Source organism: Hyperolius riggenbachi, chromosome 6, assembly GCF_040937935.1.
Source record: "Hyperolius riggenbachi isolate aHypRig1 chromosome 6, aHypRig1.pri, whole genome shotgun sequence".
NCBI classification, from domain to species: Eukaryota; Metazoa; Chordata; class Amphibia; order Anura; family Hyperoliidae; genus Hyperolius; species Hyperolius riggenbachi.
In genome coordinates this window covers 77,864,195-77,883,950 of record NC_090651.1, presented here as the reverse complement: position 1 = coordinate 77,883,950, position 19,756 = coordinate 77,864,195, and the positions used below count along the sequence as shown (strand labels likewise).

The following is a 19,756-nucleotide window of genomic DNA, read 5'->3' as shown; positions in this document are numbered from 1 at the left end:
ACTTTTTCCATTCAAAATTAGTAGCATTAGAAGCTTTTTTGGCTTTTCATTAAATGTAGACAGTTGACACAATTACCTGGGAATCCATCGTACTCATATTGGTTGAGATTACAAATAAGGGCTACCACCCTAATTTTGACCATATCACGTTGGATACAGCCTGCCAGTCCAGCTCTCTATGCTCCAGGGGCAGTAGCGTAAGCACAGCATCAGTATGGGAAGCGCTGGCATACTGTGCCAGGAGATGGGGAGGGAGAGAACAACCAGGCTGGCCTATGAAAGAAGGCAGCCAGCAAACAGGTTGGGGTTGATTCTCTAAAGGTGGCCACTAACGGTCCAATTTCTAGCAAAAAATCGTTAGAGCGATCAGAAATTCTGATCGGACGAAAAATCGTTCACTACACCATCAACTAACCGATCATTGCTTCCTATCTATCACCACCACCAAGAAAATCTAAATTTGCGTTCGACGAAAATTCATTCGGGCGACATTTTTTTCACCAATGGAGATTATTTACAACCAATCCGATCAGAATTTCTGATCGCTCAAACGATTTTTCGCTACAAATTGGACCATTAGTGGCCAGCTCAAAGGGACACTTAAGTCAAACAAAAAAAATGAGTTTTACTCACCTAGCGCTTCCAATAGCCCCCTGCAGCTGTCCGGTGCCCTCGCCGTCTCCCTCCGATCCTTCTGGCCCGGGCCGGCAGCCACTTCCTGTTTCGGTGACAGGAGCTGACAGGCTGGGGACGCGAGTGATTCTTCGCGTTCCCAGACACATTAGCACCCTCTATGCTGCTATATGGTATATGATATATGCTATAGTAGCATAGATGGCGCTATTGTGGCCAGGAACGCGAAGAATCACTCGCATCCCCAGCCTGTCAGCTCCTGTCACCGAAACAGGAAGTGGCTGCCGGCGGGGCCAGGAGGATCGGAGGGAGACGGCGAGGGCACCGGACAGCTGCAGCGGGCTATTGGAAGCCCCAGGTGAGTAAAACTCATTTTTTTTTGTTTGACTTAAGTGTCCCTTTAAGGCAGGGAAAACACTTGACTGTTTTTGTGCGCAGTTTCTGCACAGAAAAACTGTGAACTCATGTTAAGCAATGGGCTAGTTCACACTTAATGCGTTTTTCACACGCAGAAAAAAAATTGACATTCTGGCGGATAATTCTGCACATGTTTGTTTTCTAAAAACTACATTAGTTGCCAGGGTCACATTTAACAGAATTGCATGCTTTTCTCCATAGCACATCGTGGAAAAACGCATACGATTCTGATAAGTGTGACCCTGGCCTGAAACATGAGCGTGTTTTTCTGCATAGAATAGAAACACACTTGGTGTGCAGAAAACGCATGCAGAAAAACGTGCGCAGAAAACGGAAAGACGGGTGTTCCCTGCCTAGTAGTACTACTGTGCACAGACAATGTACGTCAATATTACCTTTATTTCCAGCCGCGAGTTGCGCTATTGGCGCAACCCGCGATACTTGAGTAGCGCGACCGTTACTATTGTCACTCATTACTATTAACGCTCATTACTAACTGTAACTTTCATTATCAATGTGTGTTACCGTAGCAACGGTTGTGCTACTCTAGTACCGCAGGTCGAGTTAATAGTGTAACCCACGGTGCTTGTAGCTGGAAATAAGGGTTATACTACTGTGCACTGTCTGTGCATGGCAGTATTACCGCGATTTAGTAAATCAACCCCGTTGTGAGAGAAATTCTCCCACATGGCAGCAAAGACAGCAATAAAGCCCCCAAAAGTTTCTGCTACCTTTCCATGTTATACAACACTAAAATACTTTTTTTCTCCTGACTACTTCCATTTCTCCACCCCAAGAGCTCCTGCAGCAGCTGACAATACCGGCCGGTCAGATGTGTAAATATGCAGAAGACATGACAATAAAATTAAACTCCACTCACAGGGTTGCTGTATTGTAGGAATGGCAGCCCGTCAGTTGGCGTTGCTAAGTTTACACAGCGCCGGTCTTCCCAGCTATTGTCCTGATAATTCTTGTTTGGCTCAGAGCTGAAGATTAGAGAGGCGAGAGCTGTGACAGCACGCGGTGCGTCCGCTCCCGTTCCAGCGCCCGCCGCCGCTCCAGGCAGGATGTTAAATGGGCTCCGTCAGTTTTGGATGACTTTCGCTCAGATTGAAATGTAAATTGCGTTTGTCTTTTACCTATTTCAATTCATAATTAAAAAAGCTAATTAAACCTTTCTATCATATCAACATCCCCCTTGCTGCCGCCACCGGCGCCGCGCATTAAAATGAGGTTCCTTCACAGTGTCTCAGTGAGCCTGCCGTCTTTGTCCTATTCACAGGGCTGCATTGTTCATGTGGTGATTTCCCCACCACTTTGTATTTATTTGCTTTAATCCTTCTAATCCCTCGGGGGAGGCGAGCTGGGAAAGTTTGTAGTCGAAATATGTGAACCTTCTGCAGTTCCCTTAGGTCCCTTTCACACTGGCGCGGTGCGTTGACCTGGTTTTACCGCAAGCCAATGCTACGCCAGTGAAAGTCTGAAGGGCCTTTCACATGGACGGGATGCTGCAGAAGTGACATAATCGACGCAAACGCATACCTACATTACCGTGAATTCGTGCGGTGACGTGTGGCGGACCGTAAGTCATGTCTATGGTGACACGTGTATTTTTAAAAATTCTCGCAGTAGCGTTGCGGTGTGCATGTATGGAAGCATATTTCAGCAATACACTTCCGCGGAATTCGTTTCTTTGGCCACAGGAAGTGAGCGCTAGAAAGCCTCACTTCCTGCTTGGGCTGCTGCCAGATAGGGATTACCGCATATCAACGTGGAAATACCTGAAAGTTGTTTTGGCCTGGCGGGGCGATGCGACCCTTGCACCAAAAACACTACCGCCAGTTGGCAGTATGAAACCGGCCTTACTCTTGTGGGACTACAAACCACAGCATGCCAGGGTCTGGTGGCTCACTGGTGGTCTGTGTACATCGGCAGCTCCTGTGTTGCCCCTACAGAGCGTGGATTGGTGCACCAGCTGGGAGATGCAGGCATTTCTAGGATCAGATACCTAAATCCTGACTTGGTTTTTGCTTAACTTAAACAAAACAATACAAGGACAGACAGTATAAGTATTGCAAGTCAAGGACAGTATTGATCCGGTGCGCGGCGCTAACGGCATTTGCACACCCAATCATCGTGAGTGCCTGTACCACATGGCACCAGTAGATGTAGTGATGTCACTACATGTGCCGGTGCCAGCTGGTACTGGTGCTCCCAGTGACTGTGGTCACCGGAAGAGGCTAGGAGTCATGCCAGCAGGCAGGTGCCCCTTCTTCAACACTCACCACAGGCATGGGGGAGGGACACAAAACACTTGGGGGGTGGCCGAGCAGGCAGTGACACTAGGGAGATTTTTAAATGATTTCATGCTGAAATCCATTGGAAATCGGTGTTTGGGCTGATCGGATTCAATCACAGAGGGATCTATCCGATGCTTGATCTGGTGGCAGGTCGATAGGTGTATGGGCACCTTAAGGGCCCGTTTCCACTATCGCGGTTTCCGCCGCGATTCCGCAGAGTTTCTCCGCAAATAAATCGCACGGGGAAACTGCCATAGGGGATGATGGCGCAGCGGCGGAATCGCTTGCGGGAGCGATTCGGCCGGAACTCCCCCGCAGAATTCGTGGCGGAGGCTGCGAATCCCATAGCCGGGCATGGCACGGATTATGGGATTTGCCTGCAATCCCGCCCACCCGCTCAGTTCCGGCGTGCGTCACCGCACTAGTGGAAACGAGCCCTAAAGGATACTTGAGCCAAAGGACTTTGTTAAAATGGTGGCTACTGTGATGTGTCGGCATGAGCCCTGATGCTTACTGCTTCTCTTGATCACTCCCATGCCTCTCCGTTCCACTGCAAAACGCTCCATTAGCGACCACGACCCAAAAATAGTAGGCTGCACAGACATACTAGGCTGCGAATGCACAGTATTTATGATCCACCCCCCCCCCCTCCCCCCTCGTACTGAGGCCTGAATGGGAGCGCGCACACCGGGAACGCAGGAGCTAGGGGGCGGGGTCACAAGGGGTGCAGACCGGACATAGGGCTCTATTCATAAAAAATGTGTGGCGAAAAAACTCCTGGAGGGAAAATACCGCAGCGGTATTTTAGACTTCTGGGTGGTCATTCATAAAAATGTTGGCAGCTGCGATGCAAGTGCGGAGATCTCCCGCTAAAGGTTGGCGGTAAGCTGTCGGAAGGCATGCGGAAACACTTACGCCGGCAGAGTCCCTCCGTGCACTGCTCTCTCTGGGAGGTCTGTCCCATTCACTTGTATGTAATCCGCAGGCTTTGAGGAAGCGGTATTTCCCGTCCACATACCGCTTCCTCTAATCGTTATGAATGGCCATTTTGTTACTTTTTTCTAGATAAATTTAGAAAAACACTGCAGAAGGCGGAAATTTCTCGCTCTGCTGGGGGATTGTAGATTTTCATGCGGGAACAGCTTTTATGAATGCCCACTTTGCTAAATGGTCGGGAAAGTCAGCTGTTTTGAGCGGAAAACTGGCGGTAAGGTTTTATGAATAGAGCCCAATGTGTGCATACGCAGCCTAGTCTGTCTGTGTTAAAGGTTGATGAATTGACCAAGTCGTAGCCGCTAATGAACAGGGAAGCACGGGAGTGGTCAGGAGGAGCGGTAAGTATCCAGACTCATGCCTACACATCGCAGTAGCCACCATTTCAACAGAGCACATCGGTTTGGGTATCCTTAAAGTGTTTTTATACTGATTTGCCCTGTCTGACCTCTTTGGAGAGTGCTTTTCTCCTGAGTGGGTTGTCTGGGGAAGGAAGTCGTGTCAGAATATGACTTGTTACTAGCCTTGGAAGTGTTGAGCTGCGGTAGTACCAGCATCCAGGGATCCTTTTCTGACTGGCTGATTAAGAGCTTTTTATTTTGTGAATAGTAGTAATAAAGTAATTCCGACAATAAAAGCAAATCCTCTCACAAACTTTCCTCTGCGGTTCTCTGTGTGAATCTCTGCTGTGTGTGACAGAAGCGGATGTGGGGCTGGGAGAGGGGATGGAAGAGGAGCCGTAGAATAAACACAGAGACCTCATATGGTGTTAATGAGAGGAATAATTATATTTGTTTATCATCATGTCGTGGTCTTTTCACGCTCTATTCCAGGGCATTAATTGTGAGATCCGTCTTTGTCATCACCGCCTTCCCCAGTGACTTTAATATTCTGAAATATAGACCTTGTTTCTCTGCGTAGAATGTTTATTAGATTTGCCCAGAAACATTATATGATCCTCATTGTTTTATCTGCATGACTTCGCATTGCCAAACAATATTACAACATTATCCCTTTGTGTTTTTCCAGCAGAATGTGGTCTGTCAGATAATTGTGTCTTGTTTAGGACAATAGTCAGAGCACAGTTTAATGTTTCCTGTAATGTCACTGTGACAAAGACCAGGCATATCCAGTAAAGGCTCTATACCCAGGTCCAACAAATCCACCCCATTGTTGGCTGGTTTTGGTCTGTTGGACGACAATCAGGCGTGTGTACACGTGGCAAACGAGTAGACGAGCAACTGATAACAGGTGCTTTGCCCGATTCATCCGGCGGATCAACCCACATGACTATTGTGGTGAAATTGTGCAGTTGGCCACGTGTGTACACGTCGCTTGAATGACGTACTTGTTTAGAATGCGTCCATGTCATGCAGTTTGCCGTTTCACTTGCGCACGCAGTATGCAGATGAGTTGATCATTCAGTTGGATAGTGCGTGGAAAATACAAGTTGTGTAAACAGTTTGTTATGGTGTCGGTAATGTCATGGAATTGGTCGTGCACTTTGGACGTATGTACAAACCTTAAGACTGAGCAAAGACAGGACCAATAATACGCAAGCTGGAGCCATTAGCGCGGTGGTGTTTGGAAACTAAATTCAGAATGGTTGGTATGGTTTGTGCTTTGCTGGTTGTGCCAGTTATTGACATTAGCTGTAAAATAGAATCAGTTTATTTCGCCAAGGACGACTAGGTCGTGAGAGAAATTAATTGTGGCACATTACATACAGCGGCTTGCAAAAGTATTCGGCCCCCTTGACGTTTTCCACATTTTGTCACATTACTGCCACAAACATGAATCAATTTTATTGGAATTCCACGTGAAAGACCAATACAAAGTGATGTACACGTGAGAAGTGGAACGAAAATCATACATGATTCCAAACATTTTTTACAAATAACTGCAAAGTGAGGTGTGCGTAATTATTCAGCCCCCTTTGGTCTGAGTGCAGTAAGTTGCCCATAGACATTGCATGATGAGTGCTAATGACTAAATAGAGTGCACCTGTGTGTAATCTAATGTCAGTACAAATACAGCTGCTCTATGACGGCCTCAGAGGTTGTCTAAGAGAATATTGGGAGCAACAACACCATGAAGTTCAAAGAACACGCCAGAAATGTCAGGGATAAAGTTATTGAGAAATTTAAAGCAGGCTTAGGCTACAAAAAGATTTCCAAAGCTTTGAACATCCCACGAAGCACTGTTCAAGCTATCATTCAGAAATGTAAGGAGTATGGCACAACTGTAAACCTACCAAGACAAGGCCATCCACCTAAACTCACAGGCCGAACAAGGAAATCAATGATCAGAAATGCCGTCAAGAGGCCCATGGTGATTCTGGACGAACTGCAGAAGTCTACAGCTCAGGTGGAGGAATCTGTCCATAGGACAACTATTAGTCATGCACTGTCAAAGTTGGCCTTTATGGAAGAGTTACAAGAAGAAAGCCATTGTTAACAGAAAAGTTTAAGAAGTCCCATTTGCAGTTTGCCACAAGCCATGTGGGGGACACAGCAAACATGTGGAAGAAGGTGCTCTGGTCAGATGAGACCACAATGCAACTTTTTGGCCAAAATGCAAACCGCAATGTGTGGCGGAAAACTAACACTGCGCATCACTCTGAACACACCATCCCCACTGTCAAATATGGTGGTGGCAGCATCATGCTCTGGTGGTGCATCTCTTCAGTAGGGACAGGGAAGCTGGTCAGAGTTGATGGGAAGATGGGTGGAGCCATATACTGGGCAATCTTGGAAGAAAACCTCTTGGAGTCTGCAAAAGACTTGAGACTGGAGGTGGGATGTCCTCATGTAAGCATGTCTCAGTGAAGCAGAGGACCGGGGTGTTGCTGTTGTGCTCCCTCTTGTCGCAGAGGAGACACAGTTGGTCCAGTTTGTTGGAGAGGGAGCAGACATCTGCCATGAGTACCGAGGGGATATCTGACTGAAGGCCTTTCCTCTTGAGCCTCCCGAGGGCTCCCACTTGACAGCCCTTCGCCGGCGCTGACCTACCCAAGGCCTCGGGCAAAATCTAAGATCTGCTGAATGTAATTCCAGACCAGGTTGGGCAGGAGCCTGGGTTCGGGGATAAGGGGCTCTGTTGTACCCACCAATTAAGCTTCCCCCTGGTGTATGTGATGCGCACGGTGGAGGGTAGTTTGGGGGGGACCATGGCCATGTGGGGGGGCAGGGGCGGAGCGCCATCTGGGGGAGGAGGAGTATGGCATTGCAATGGACCAGTTATCAGAATGTGAATGTGCACATCGGTTCAGTACTGCACGGCGGTTCAGTACTGCACAACAGTAAATGATATCATTGAGATATGTTCTCTTATGGGTGAGTGGTTATAACTTTGCATGTGGAGGTAAAAATTACTGTTTCACCATTTTTAGGAAAACTCTGAAATATCTTGGAAAAGTTTATTTTTGTAAATGAGTTGAACAGTCATACATACAACATGAAAGGATTTTTTTTTTTTGTACACCTTGAACTGAGAGGTGTATATGGTGGCTGCTCTATGCTTTTAAACAATACCAGTTGCCTGGCAGTACTGCTGATCTGTTTTGTTGCAGTAGTGTCTGAATCACATACCTGAAACAAGCATGCATTCAGTCACAAACACCTGATCTGCATGCTTGCTCAGGGTCTCTGGCTAAGAGTATTCGAAACAGAGGCTCAGGAGGAAAGCCAGGCAATCTGATTTGTAGTTCAGCCTCCATATCTCTCTGTTTAGGTGTATAAGTAGATACACAATGTTGTATAAACTATTTCACTTTAATAAACACCACTGACTGATAGTATAACTGTATATAGACCTCCTATATTAATCTGAATCCTGTTCTCTATCTACAGTATGGTGAGGAGACCTTCAATCGTGCTAAACTCCTGAACATCGGTTTCCTGGAGGCCCTGAAGGATGCCGAATATGACTGTTTTATTTTTAGTGATGTGGACCTCATTCCCATGGACGACCGCAACCTCTACCACTGCTACGAGCAGCCGCGACATTTCGCCATTGCCATGGACAAGTTTGGCTTCCGGTAAGAGCAAGGTGTGCAGTCTGGTGTGCAGTAGTGGTTGCTTACAGTGCAGAAACTACTCGACAGCATTCCAGATGTCTGATATTCTATGTAGGGGCACCTAGACATACAACACAGTCACTGATGAAGGCTGTTAGAGGTAGGCCCCCTCAGAGGAGCTCACAATCTAATCCCTGCCATAGTCCTAGGTCTATGTATGTATCATGTATGTATGTATCATGTAGTGTTTGTATTGTAGTCTAGGGTCAATTTAAGGGGAAGCCAATTAACTTATCTGAATGTTTTTGGGATGTGGGAGGAAACCGGAGTGCCTGGAAGAAACCCACGTAGACACAGGGAGAACATAATAAACTCAGTGCAGACTGAAAGCCGAGAGTGCTAACTTCTATTAAAGGGGCACTATTGCTAATCTTCTTATTTTAAGTCTCTTTAACATAAATATCTGTTAGTAAAGCAATGTTACTGATGAGTATGAAGACTGATCAAAAGGTATTTCCTCACTGCTAATACCCACTGATAGCCAGGTAGTCATGACGGCAGATTTACCTTTCTGACGCCGACTGGGCTAATCCATTATGTAGTAGGGGGCTCCTGTAACTGCTGCTTGAGCTGCCGTTGGTTTTCATCTGGTCAGCTCAGCTAAGCTCTTTCAAACTTCTAACTGCACTATCGTGCAGTTACTGTGCTCAGCGCAGCCTCAGCGCAGCCACGTACAGCGCAGGACACCGCCGTATGGCTGTAAGTTTATGCGCTGCCCGGAAAGGACCCCTTATGGGAAGCTGGCAAAAGCCGAAGTCTGGTTACCAGGGCAACGGACAACAATAGGTGTCCGTGTCTTCTTTCGTTGCTGCTAGTACTCAAACAATGCTCACGTTGGCCTCAATTCTGGTAGGGCTATCAAACAAATTTAAGGAAAAGTGGGGGGGAAAGGCTACGCATCCCTAAACACATACTGCAATTGAATGGTTAATCACACAGGCATACACCGCCTCTGCCAGACTGAAAAATGCATGCCCTGCATCCAAGACAAGTGATAACATTTATTAAACTAGGAGGTACTTTAGCTTCCAATATGGTTTGCATGCAAAGTATATTATACTAGACACTTGCGCCACGGTGATGCAGACCTCCGGGCAAGTGACCTAACCTAAATTTAAAACCTCGGGAGCAGCTGAGCAGAAAAAAATGTGTAACTTACATTTGGTTGAACAGCGAGGAGAACGCCAGCGCATACCACTAAGGCTGCATCTGAAATGACCACCAGCTCAGTGTGTAGCTCCTATATAGTGTGTAGAAAGTCCATATAGGTGCTACACACTGAGCTGGTGGTCATTTCAGATGCAGCCTTAGTGGTATGCGCTGGCGTTCTCCTCGCTATCAAACAAATTACCTCATTAGAGGGAAATTAAGCAATTCTGGTAGATTTTAGTCATGTTCACCTCATGAGGTAAATTATGAGGTAGTATATGAGGTAATTTGCATTAATGTTACCGAAAATAGCTATTCTCATGGAAATTAGGGGGAATGTTAGCACGATTTACCGATCAGTTTAAGACTTGCCTGTACCTGGAAGTAAAGTCAATTTGTATGCATTTTGCAGTTTTTAGTGGAGTTCCTATTGCTGTTTTAGTGTCGTTCTTATTTAGGCTGTGTAATAGAAACGAATAGTAGAAATAAAACTCCAAATATTTACTGGATTTTTTTTTATAAGGGATGCCTCTAAATATACTTTTCATAGCTTGCTAACTAATCAAATACACCTTCGCCCCCCCCCCCCCCCCCCCAAAAAAAAAGACATCTTCCAAAGACTTATGGAAGACAAAGACTACTACTATTTATTTACTGCATGCTTACCGCTGAAATACCTCATGTTTTACCTCACTTTATGCATTTACCTCATGTTCGGAAATGGAGAAAAATCTTTCAGAATTGCTATAAAAAAAAAAAAAAAAAAAGAGGAAAATACTTCATGAGGTATTTTGCCTACAAAAAAATATTTACCTCACATAGCTACCAAAATTGAGTCCATCACCTAGGTAATGCAGATTGTGCTAATTGCGCAATGTGCGCTGCCTCTGTCCCCATTCATGTGTGCACCTTGTATATGTGTGTGTGTGTGTGTGTGTGTGTGTGTGCGCGTGGTGCGTGCGTGCGTGCGTGTGTGTGTGTGTATATATATATATATATATATATATATATGTATTTTGTGTATGTGCGTTGAAGAAGTAAGAGTGCAAGCTCCTCAACTGAGGAAACTGATGTGAGTGGTTTTGTTTTCTGTCCAGCACTCAGGAATATGTCAGCACTGTAAATTAATAATGCACTTTATTGTGTTTTTTAGTGAGTAGTCCACTTATGTGTCATTACCACTCATCAGGCAGAATAGGGGTTAATTTCAGAATAAGAGCTCATGTACAGTGAGAAGCCATTACCTTGCTGCTGGGAAAAAATGCACTCATTGGGGCCATCCGGGACAGTTCACACAGTGGTTAGTAACGTCATTTCTTTAGTCTTATGTTGACTATGCAGTATAAGAGTCCTGCAAGCAGCAGTTCTGGGGTGTCAAAATTGAAATGCCCATTGATTGGTAATTTTCCTGCATTCACTATTGCACTGGTACTTTCTCCCTTATTGTGTTTTTACCCACTGGGTGGACAGTGTGCAAATACGGAGGAAAAATGCAGGGCTGTGGAGTCGGAGTGGAGGAGTCAGAGTTGGAGCAATTTTTGGGTACCTGGAGTCAGTCGTGAAAAAAAAGCACTGACCTAATTAATTTAAATTGTAATTAAAATAGAAAATATGATAAAATGTTCTATTTCTCAGATAATAGTCATGATAAATAATTTGTATATACAGTAATAGCAATGTTTAGTCCTCAAAAATGAAATAAACCAATCAAAAAAGTTACTTGTGCTGCTGCAATAAAGCAGTCACGGTATTTTTAAAGTCAGATGTACATGAGTGACTGTGTATATCTGATGTGTACACAGGAATATTTTATACATAATGACATCTCTGCTGTAAGCATAAAGCCTGATATGTAATTTGGTCACTAATAGGGATGGTCAATGAGATGCAAATAATTCTGCGTTGATGCAGTTTATGCAAATTTTGTATGCGAATGGGCCGCGCATGCGCGATTTCAGTCAGGGGCTGCAAGTCCAGATTCCATTTATTTTCTCTGTGCTGGGTCCCTTTAACAGCTTCTCTACAACAATATCCTAAGTTAAAGGACCACTATCGAAAAAATTTTAAAATTTAAAATACATGTCAACACATACAAATAAGAAGCACGTTTCTTCCAGTGTAAAATGAGCCATAAATTAAGTTTCTCCTATGTTGCTGTCACTTACAGTAAGTAGTAGAAATCTGACAGAACCAACATGTTTTGGGCTAGCCCATCTCTTCATGGGGGATTATAAGCAAGGCTCTTATTCTTTATGAAGACATTCCCTGAAAAGAATTTATACAAATATGCTAGCCAGCTTCCCTGCTTGCTGCACACTTTTTGGGCAGTTGGACAAAGCAACTGCCATCACTAAGTGCTTTTGAAAATAAACAAAACCCTGAGAATTCCCCATGTCGAGATGGGCTAGTCGAAAACCTGTCGGCAATGTCAGATTTCTAGTGCATACTGTAAGTGACAGCAACATAGGAGAAAAGTAATTTATGGCTCATTTTACTCTGAAAGAAATGTACTTCTTATTTGTATATGTTTACATGTATTTTAAATTTGACGATTTTTGCGATAGTGGTCCTTTAAAATGCATCTCTGGTATATATAAAAACCACAGAGGTACACTAATGTTTAAAACTTAGTGTCCCAACACATTGTCTGCTTAATAAGATTCACTGGAACCCCCGTAGCAGCTGCGTTCTGGTGCATAGATCTGCCCTCTTACAGGAAATGGTCCTGGCCTTTTCTATATCAGATGTAGAAGAGGTAGAGACCTTTTTCTGCATGGGAGCAGGGCTACACGCGGGAACCCAGCAGATATGGGTCTCCGGTGAATCTTATTATACAGATAACATACTGGGGCATTCACATTGACAATGACAGGCCAAGGAGCTTTTTGTTCCCAAAAGCAGATGCCATCCTAATAAAGCTTTAACGGACAACTCAGGTGATAAGAATATGGAGGCCGCCATATTTATTTCCTTTTAAACAATTCCAGTTGCCTGGCAGCCCTGCTGATCTATTTGGCTGCAGGAGTGTCTGAATAACTCCAGAAATAAATCATGTATCTAATCTTGTCAGATCTGACAATAATGTCAGAAGCACCTGATCAGCTGCATGCTTGTTCAGGGCCTAAAAGTATTTGAGGCAGAGAATCAGCAGGATAGCCAGGTAACTGGTATTGTTTAAAAGGGAATAAATATGGCAGCCTCTATATCCCTCTTGCTTCAGTTGTTTTTTAAAATTTCTAAGCATTGGTAGTAAGGAGGTGCCTTTTATGTTGCATACTTTTAATCAACTATTGTAATATGCAAATTAGAGGAGTCTGAGTTGGTGGAATCCTAAACTGAGTTGGAGTCGGAAGATTTTTGTACCAACTCCACAGTCCTGGAAAAATGCAAGTAGCAGCGTGCCATAAATGTGGACATCTGGTGATGGTATTCCTATGTTTACGTCTAGTGGAGTATACGTTTGTACTGCATGAATATTAGGAGCTTTTGCTTCTATATCTTGATACGGTTAGTGCATATTCTACAGGAAGGGATTTTGTGATCACTGACCATCTAGAGTACCAGAGATAAATCCATGGCAGGACACTTTCTGCATAGAATGTATGTTCTCACTTTTTTTCTCTTCCGAATCCCCCAAACCACCAACTATGATGTTCAATGGGAGGCAAAGGTATTACGTAATTCAGACCACCTTTTGAGACCTTGAGCACCTTCTTCAGCTTCATGTTATATAGTCTGCATGGTCAAGTCATTTCAAAATATACCTCCTATGGAATGATGCTGATCATACAGAAAACATATGATCTTCTGTACAAACAGTCCTTAGACGGATGCTGGGGATGCAGAACTTAGGGCCCATTCACACTTGAGCATTTTGCCGGCGATTTCGGCAAAACGCTCAAACGCTAGCGCTTTTCAAAATGCTAGGGTAATGAAGGTCTATGGGCCCGTTCTCATTTGTGCGATTTGCGCTAATCGGCAATAAACGCAAACGTGTAGCCTGCACCATTTTCAGGCGATTTCCCGCGATCGCATTTTAGTGCTACAGAAGCGCAAAACGCGATCGCTAAAAAATCACCAGGTGTGAGTAGTAATTTTTTTTTGTGTTAATCGCCAAAAAAATGCCAGAGCAAAACGCTAGCGTTTTGCAATCCGCAAGTGTGAATTGGCCCTAATAGTGAAAATACTGTCTGGTGGAAACGTTATTAAAATGTATTTTTTTCTTAGCAATTTGTACACAGTAGAAACATTCCATTGCATCAATTTCTGCATTGTTCTTCATTGTTCTCAGCCACTGTAATTAACTATAGTCAGCCCATCTTCCCTTTTTTTGTCCTTCATAGGCTGCCGTATGCCGGGTATTTTGGGGGAGTGTCTGGGTTGACTAAAGCTCAGTTCATGAAGATAAATGGTTTCCCAAACGAGTACTGGGGCTGGGGAGGAGAAGACGATGACATTTACAACAGGTAGGTGAAATAAACGTACAAGGTTTGTTTTTAAACAGCTGAAAAATAGTAAATAGCTAGATGGAGAGTTGTGTAGTCCAGAGGAGTCCCAGGACTTCCTACGGAAACTGGAATGACACAGAGAGAGACCAGGAGCCCCTTATGGTGCAGTATATTAATGTCAAGTTCTGGATAAATACAAAGTGATGAGGTACTCACAAGGGTGGGTTGCAAGACCAGCAACCACAGTATAAAAACAAGTGAGAAAATCCTGTCCCCACTCGGATTCTTTGTCTTCAAATGTATGGGTTGTACTCCAGAAAAAAACAATTGTTTGGGTACACAAAACAAACAATTGACAGCAACCTCTGTTTGCTAGGGGGCTGTAAATATCACTGGGAGGGAGAAGGCACCCCAAAAAATAACCATGGATGTAATGAACATAAAATGGCTTACCTCTAAGAAGAAGGGGCAACGCCAATATAAGAAATACATTTTAATAATCAGATGATAAATCAAATAAAGCAGTGTCTGGGTAGCCAAGGAAGGTGCAGAGCTTTTAGGTGCTCCAAGCTCTGCACCTTGGCTACCCAGACACTGCTTTATTTTATCTGAGGAAGCGGACTGTTCTCCGTGAAACGCATTATCGTTTTTGTGTCTGATTCTTAAAATTTCTTTCTTATATTGGTGTTGCCCCTTCTTCTTAGAGGTAAGCCATTTTATATTTATTACATCCATGGTTATTTTTTGGGGTGCCTTCTCCCTCCCAGTACCTAGATAACTGCAATGTATGCGCAGGATGGAGACAAGATGCCTGACTCCTACAGCCCTATACTGCTCACTGCCCTACATTGAGGACATCCAGCATCCTCACTGTGATACTCGCGTGCGATTGCGTGCGCTCATTGCCTGGGCAACTCGGCCAACGCGTACGCATAACAAAGCACCACTGCCAGTGCGAGTGTCACACTGGGGTTGGCAGATGTGGGTGGATCCAACAGGCTGTAGGCAATATGAGTGGCTGGGGGGACTGTGTACCGGCAATGTTGGAGGCGGGATTACCGCCTAATGGTTGGGAGTGATTGACTTGGTTAACCATAATAAACCAATTTTTCATCTTTCTCATGAACATGTTGGGATATAGGACCTTCTATGCCATGATGTTTACGGTGCATAGCACTGAGATACTATGTATTACAACATGATTGCCCGCTTATGGTTTGTACAATGTTTGTGTACATATGCTAATTAGAAGACTGCATTGGCAGCAGATTTGAAGGAAGGAGGTGTGTTCTTGAGGACTTACTAGTATATATGCTTGCAGTGTACACTTTCTCTCTAATTCTGTTGCATACCTTGGCAAAGGGGTCCCACCGTGGCCCCGAAACGGTCTTTGGTTATTGCATGGACATCTGTCACATGTAAATAAAAACATTATGTTCTTATATTGAGTGTATGGACCTCCTGGATTCTTTGGTTAGAAACATGGGTGCGCTCCACAGATGTCTCCTACAGAAATCTAGGTATCTTCCCCAAGAATTGTGGTCCTTTAGTGCCAGTGGTCCAACATTTCAACATTCCAATCAAAATAGCATACAAATGCTTCTGAGCATGTGCAAAGTCATGTAGCATGTAAGATAACCTCATAATACCAACCAGCAGCAACATTGCTTTGCCAGAAGCCCAGCGAGGGCGTGAGGGTCCTGGTGTGACATGTCCACTATCCAAGGGGATATAGAGTTAGAATAAAAAGTTGTCTTAGACAACAAAGGGCTGAGCCTGCAGTCCAGCGAGTGAAGCAAGCAGGCAAGGGGACATTGATTCCATTGATTTCACTTTAAATGTATGGTAGTTTGACAACCTATTGACATTAATTGCATGAAAGAGGGGCATATCACTTTAAATGTATGCTTTTTTGACTATGTATGCTAGTTTGTTTGAACACCTGAGGTGTGTAGTGAAGGAGATCATATTTTGCTGTCTTCTGTGACTTCTATCCTTTGTACTTGGCACAGCTGGTGACACCTGGTACCTGACACAATCAGGCTTTGAGGCGGCCAGGTCACATTTTCTGTGTGACCCAGTGTTTGACCCGTGATTGGCATTGCAGTCCTCCTTGCTGCATTCAGTAATATTTCCTGCACTCTTGTGGGGGGAGATAGAATGGCCGGCTAGACTCCAGGAGTATTCTGACTGTCAATGAAGTGAGTGTTAGAACGAGATGAGATGATTATTAATTTTACCTCTGTCTTCCAGAATCACACTGAATGGGATGAAGGTGTCCAGACCAGACATCCGGATTGGCCGATACCGGATGATCAAACATGAACGAGATAAGCACAATGAACCCAACCCTCAACGGTAATTACTGACTTCAACATGTCTGCTATCTCCTGGGCCTAATGCACTCCTCTGCTGCCCATCTCTCTACCAAGTCTCAGGGTCACATTGTGTCAGCTCAGTCCTCTGTCTGCACCATGTCTGTCTGCCACAGCTACACTTTCTTCACCACATGTTTGTACCCAACCGGTTGCCATAGTCAGTGTTTTCTCTGTGTTCTCTACTCTGCATCACAGCTGCAAGCTTATCTTGGCTACTCATCTATCTGTCCCACTAAAGGTGGCCATACACTGGTCGATTTGCCATCAGATTCGACCAACAAATAGATCCCTCTCTGATCGAATCTGATCAGAGAGGGATCGTATGGCTGCCTTACTGCAAACAGATTGTGAACCGATTTCAGCCTGAAACCGTTCACAATCTGTGATGGTGGTGCTGGTGCCGCTCCCCCGGGCCCCCGCATACATTACCTGCTCCGCCGGTGCGAGTCCCCTGGTCTCTGCCGTCTTCTTCTCCGCTCTGGTCTGGTTTGGTCTCCGGCATGCTTCTCTTCTTCCTGCCCGGCAAGAAGTTTAAACAGTAGAGCACCCTCTACTGTTTACACTTCCTGCCGGGCAGGAAGAAGTGAAGCATGCCGGAGACCAGACCAGAGCGGAGAAGACAACAGAGACCAGGGGACTCGCGCCGGCCGGAACAGGTAATGTATACCCGCTGTATTTCGTCAGTCGTCGGGCATTCGAACGCCGCTATCGACGCACTCCCGACCCGCCGGCGATCGAGAAAAATCTTCCGCATGGACGGATCGACGGGAATCAACGGGAACAGTCGATTTCGGACGGAAATCGATCGTTCTGTTAGCGGTGTGCGTGGCGATTTCACGGCCGATTCGATCACTGTGATCGAATCGACCGTATATCGGTGGGAAAATCGTTAGGTGTATGGGCCTCTTAAGTATCTGTACCATGTGTTTGCTCTGGTTTGTCTCACCTCCACATTAGTTTGCAGCACTCATTCTCAGCATTATGTGCCTGTTAGGTCTTTCCTCTCCGCATGGGTCTGCCCATTTGTGCCTGTGCTTTATACTGCCTTAGCTTCACGTGTAAAGGTGCCCATAAATCTGTTTTTGCTGGCTGGTCAACCATCCAATTTGATCATTTTATCAAATAGGATGAAAATTGGTGCTGCAACATGTCTGTCTGATTAATGATTTGATCAATTTCAGGTCGAAATCGGTCAAATACGTTGATCGGACATGCTGTAAAGATCTCGGTTGAAAGGGCGCGACCGGGTGTGTGGCAGTAACTGTTTTGTGGTGTTCGATTTCGCGATGACCAACAAACACAATGGATGCTCGGCCAATGTTTCCACCCAGGTGCCCAAGTAGTGTAAAATCATACCTGTGGGGACTGCTGGCCTTATCTGCCGTCACCTCCATGTGGCACCAGGTGCGTGTGTGATGTCACAGTCGCCACACATAACATAGAGGCTCTCGGGAGTGAAAGTGGAGGAGCCCGGGAGTCGCAGCAGCGGGTCAGGTGAGATTTGACATGGCGGGGGGTGGAGTTGGGATATTTACACTTGGGGGAGCGGCAGCCAGGCAGGTGGCGGAGGCGTGTCAGTAGGCTGATTCCTGATGCAGTGTATGGGCAGGCAACAGAGCTCTCTCCAGTCATTGGATTGGATCAGAAAGAGATCTGTTTCATGGTCAATATCCGAACACTTAATCCGAACATTTGTATATCGCTTTTCTCTCCCTTGACTCAAAGTGCTCAAGAGCTGCAGCCACTAGGACGCGCTCAAGAGGCCACCCTGCAGTGTTTGGGAGTCTTGCCTTGAACTCCATACTGAACAGGTACTGACGCTAGCCAGGATTCGAACCCTGGTCTCCCATGTCGAAGGCAGAGCCCTTAACCAGTATACTATCCAGCCTCTATGCCCTTATATCGCTCATACATCGCTAGATGTATGCGCGCCATTAGAGCTCCATGTTCTCTTCCCTCATCAATCTGTATCACCTGATGTCACATTGTCAGGTCCGGTTTATCTTCCATCGTGGCTTATTCTGCATTACATCTTGTAACACCTGTCTGTACCCAGCTGTCCCTTTGACAGCCACAACTCCATTCCATCTATACTGAATAAAAAAATTGTATGTTAGGGTAAGTGTACAGCAGTGTGGACAGCTCAAGAATTCAAACGAACATGAATTCAGTGCCAGAAAAGCACATTTCAGCTGCTGTTAATTGCTTTGTGTTTGAATGTTTGGCTGTGTTTTGTGGCATTTGGCTACAATAGGCAGATCACTTTGGTAATCGAGGTTAGTGCAGCACAACATATAAAGCTTCCAAATTCTGATTTCCAGAAGAGACAATCAGTGAGGGCCTTTTTCCACTAGCCTGCGATTTGCGATTTGCTTCTGATCGCAAGGTACATTAAACGAATGGAAACTGCAGCAGCAATTTCCATTAGTGCGATCCGATTGCGATGCGATTTTGGTCAAAGCGCAATCGTCGTCCTGCCGCGTTTTGTATGCGATTGAGCTGGACTATAATGAGTATAGTAGCTCAATCGCAATCGCATGGTGGAAATTGAAACGCGATTGCGATCGCAATCGCGATCGCAATCGCGATCGCATTTCATAGTGGAAAAGAGCCCTGAAGCACATAATCTAAATGAAACTTGATTTAATTTCAAACTTTTTAAAAACAGTTCCCAGCATGCAGCATAATGTACAACAACATAACTACAACCTGATATGCAGCCAGCGCCAGAAGGATAAGGAAGTGCAGGGTCAGCGTTTCATTAGAGAAATTAGAAATGGTTTATTATTGCAGGCAGAGAATGGCGATGAGAGGTACACATGGCTTCTACAAAAAAATATAAAAAAGGTTTTTATAAGGGTTAATAGCTGTTACACACTGAGCAAGGTATTACTGTAGACTTATAGCTGCAGTGCTGGCCATAGAGACATGTGCTGGGCACACACTAGGGCAAATTGCGGCCATGTTTTAACTTGCGGTCATATACAGTACACCACACATACAGTGTATTCCTATAGGCTACTCGTGATTCCGGATTTTTCTTCACATTTGCATTGCAGGGAAAAAATTGCCTGCAGTCTGTTTTTTTGTTAGGCACATGGTGAGCGCTTCAAAAACAATTATATTTCAACGCAATTCAAAACTGAAACTCACACATGGTACAAAGGCACACAAAAATCATGTAACATGGTTTTTTCAAAATGTTTGCATTGTCAAGCACCAAGTGTGCGCCTCGCCTCCATCTTTCTTTGCACATAGTAGAGATGAGTAGAGTCAGGTGATCTACTGTGTGCTGGGGAAGCAACACCCATTCAGCTGGTGGTAAGGTGCTACAGGAAGCAGCCAGCCAGCCAGGTATTC

At 45.0% G+C, this 19,756-nt stretch overlaps 1 protein-coding gene across 1 annotated transcript in view; it reads left to right on the top strand.

Annotated features, from left to right (window-relative positions):
* B4GALT2 (beta-1,4-galactosyltransferase 2) overlaps positions 1–19,756 on the top strand; it is a 172,560-nt gene that overhangs the window by 142,477 nt on the left and 10,327 nt on the right. Inside the window, exons 4-6 of the mRNA XM_068239552.1 lie at positions 8,195–8,382; positions 13,914–14,036; positions 16,272–16,376. Coding sequence (XP_068095653.1) covers positions 8,195–8,382; positions 13,914–14,036; positions 16,272–16,376 — 416 coding nt within the window. The remainder of the gene's footprint in view (positions 1–8,194; positions 8,383–13,913; positions 14,037–16,271; positions 16,377–19,756) is intronic.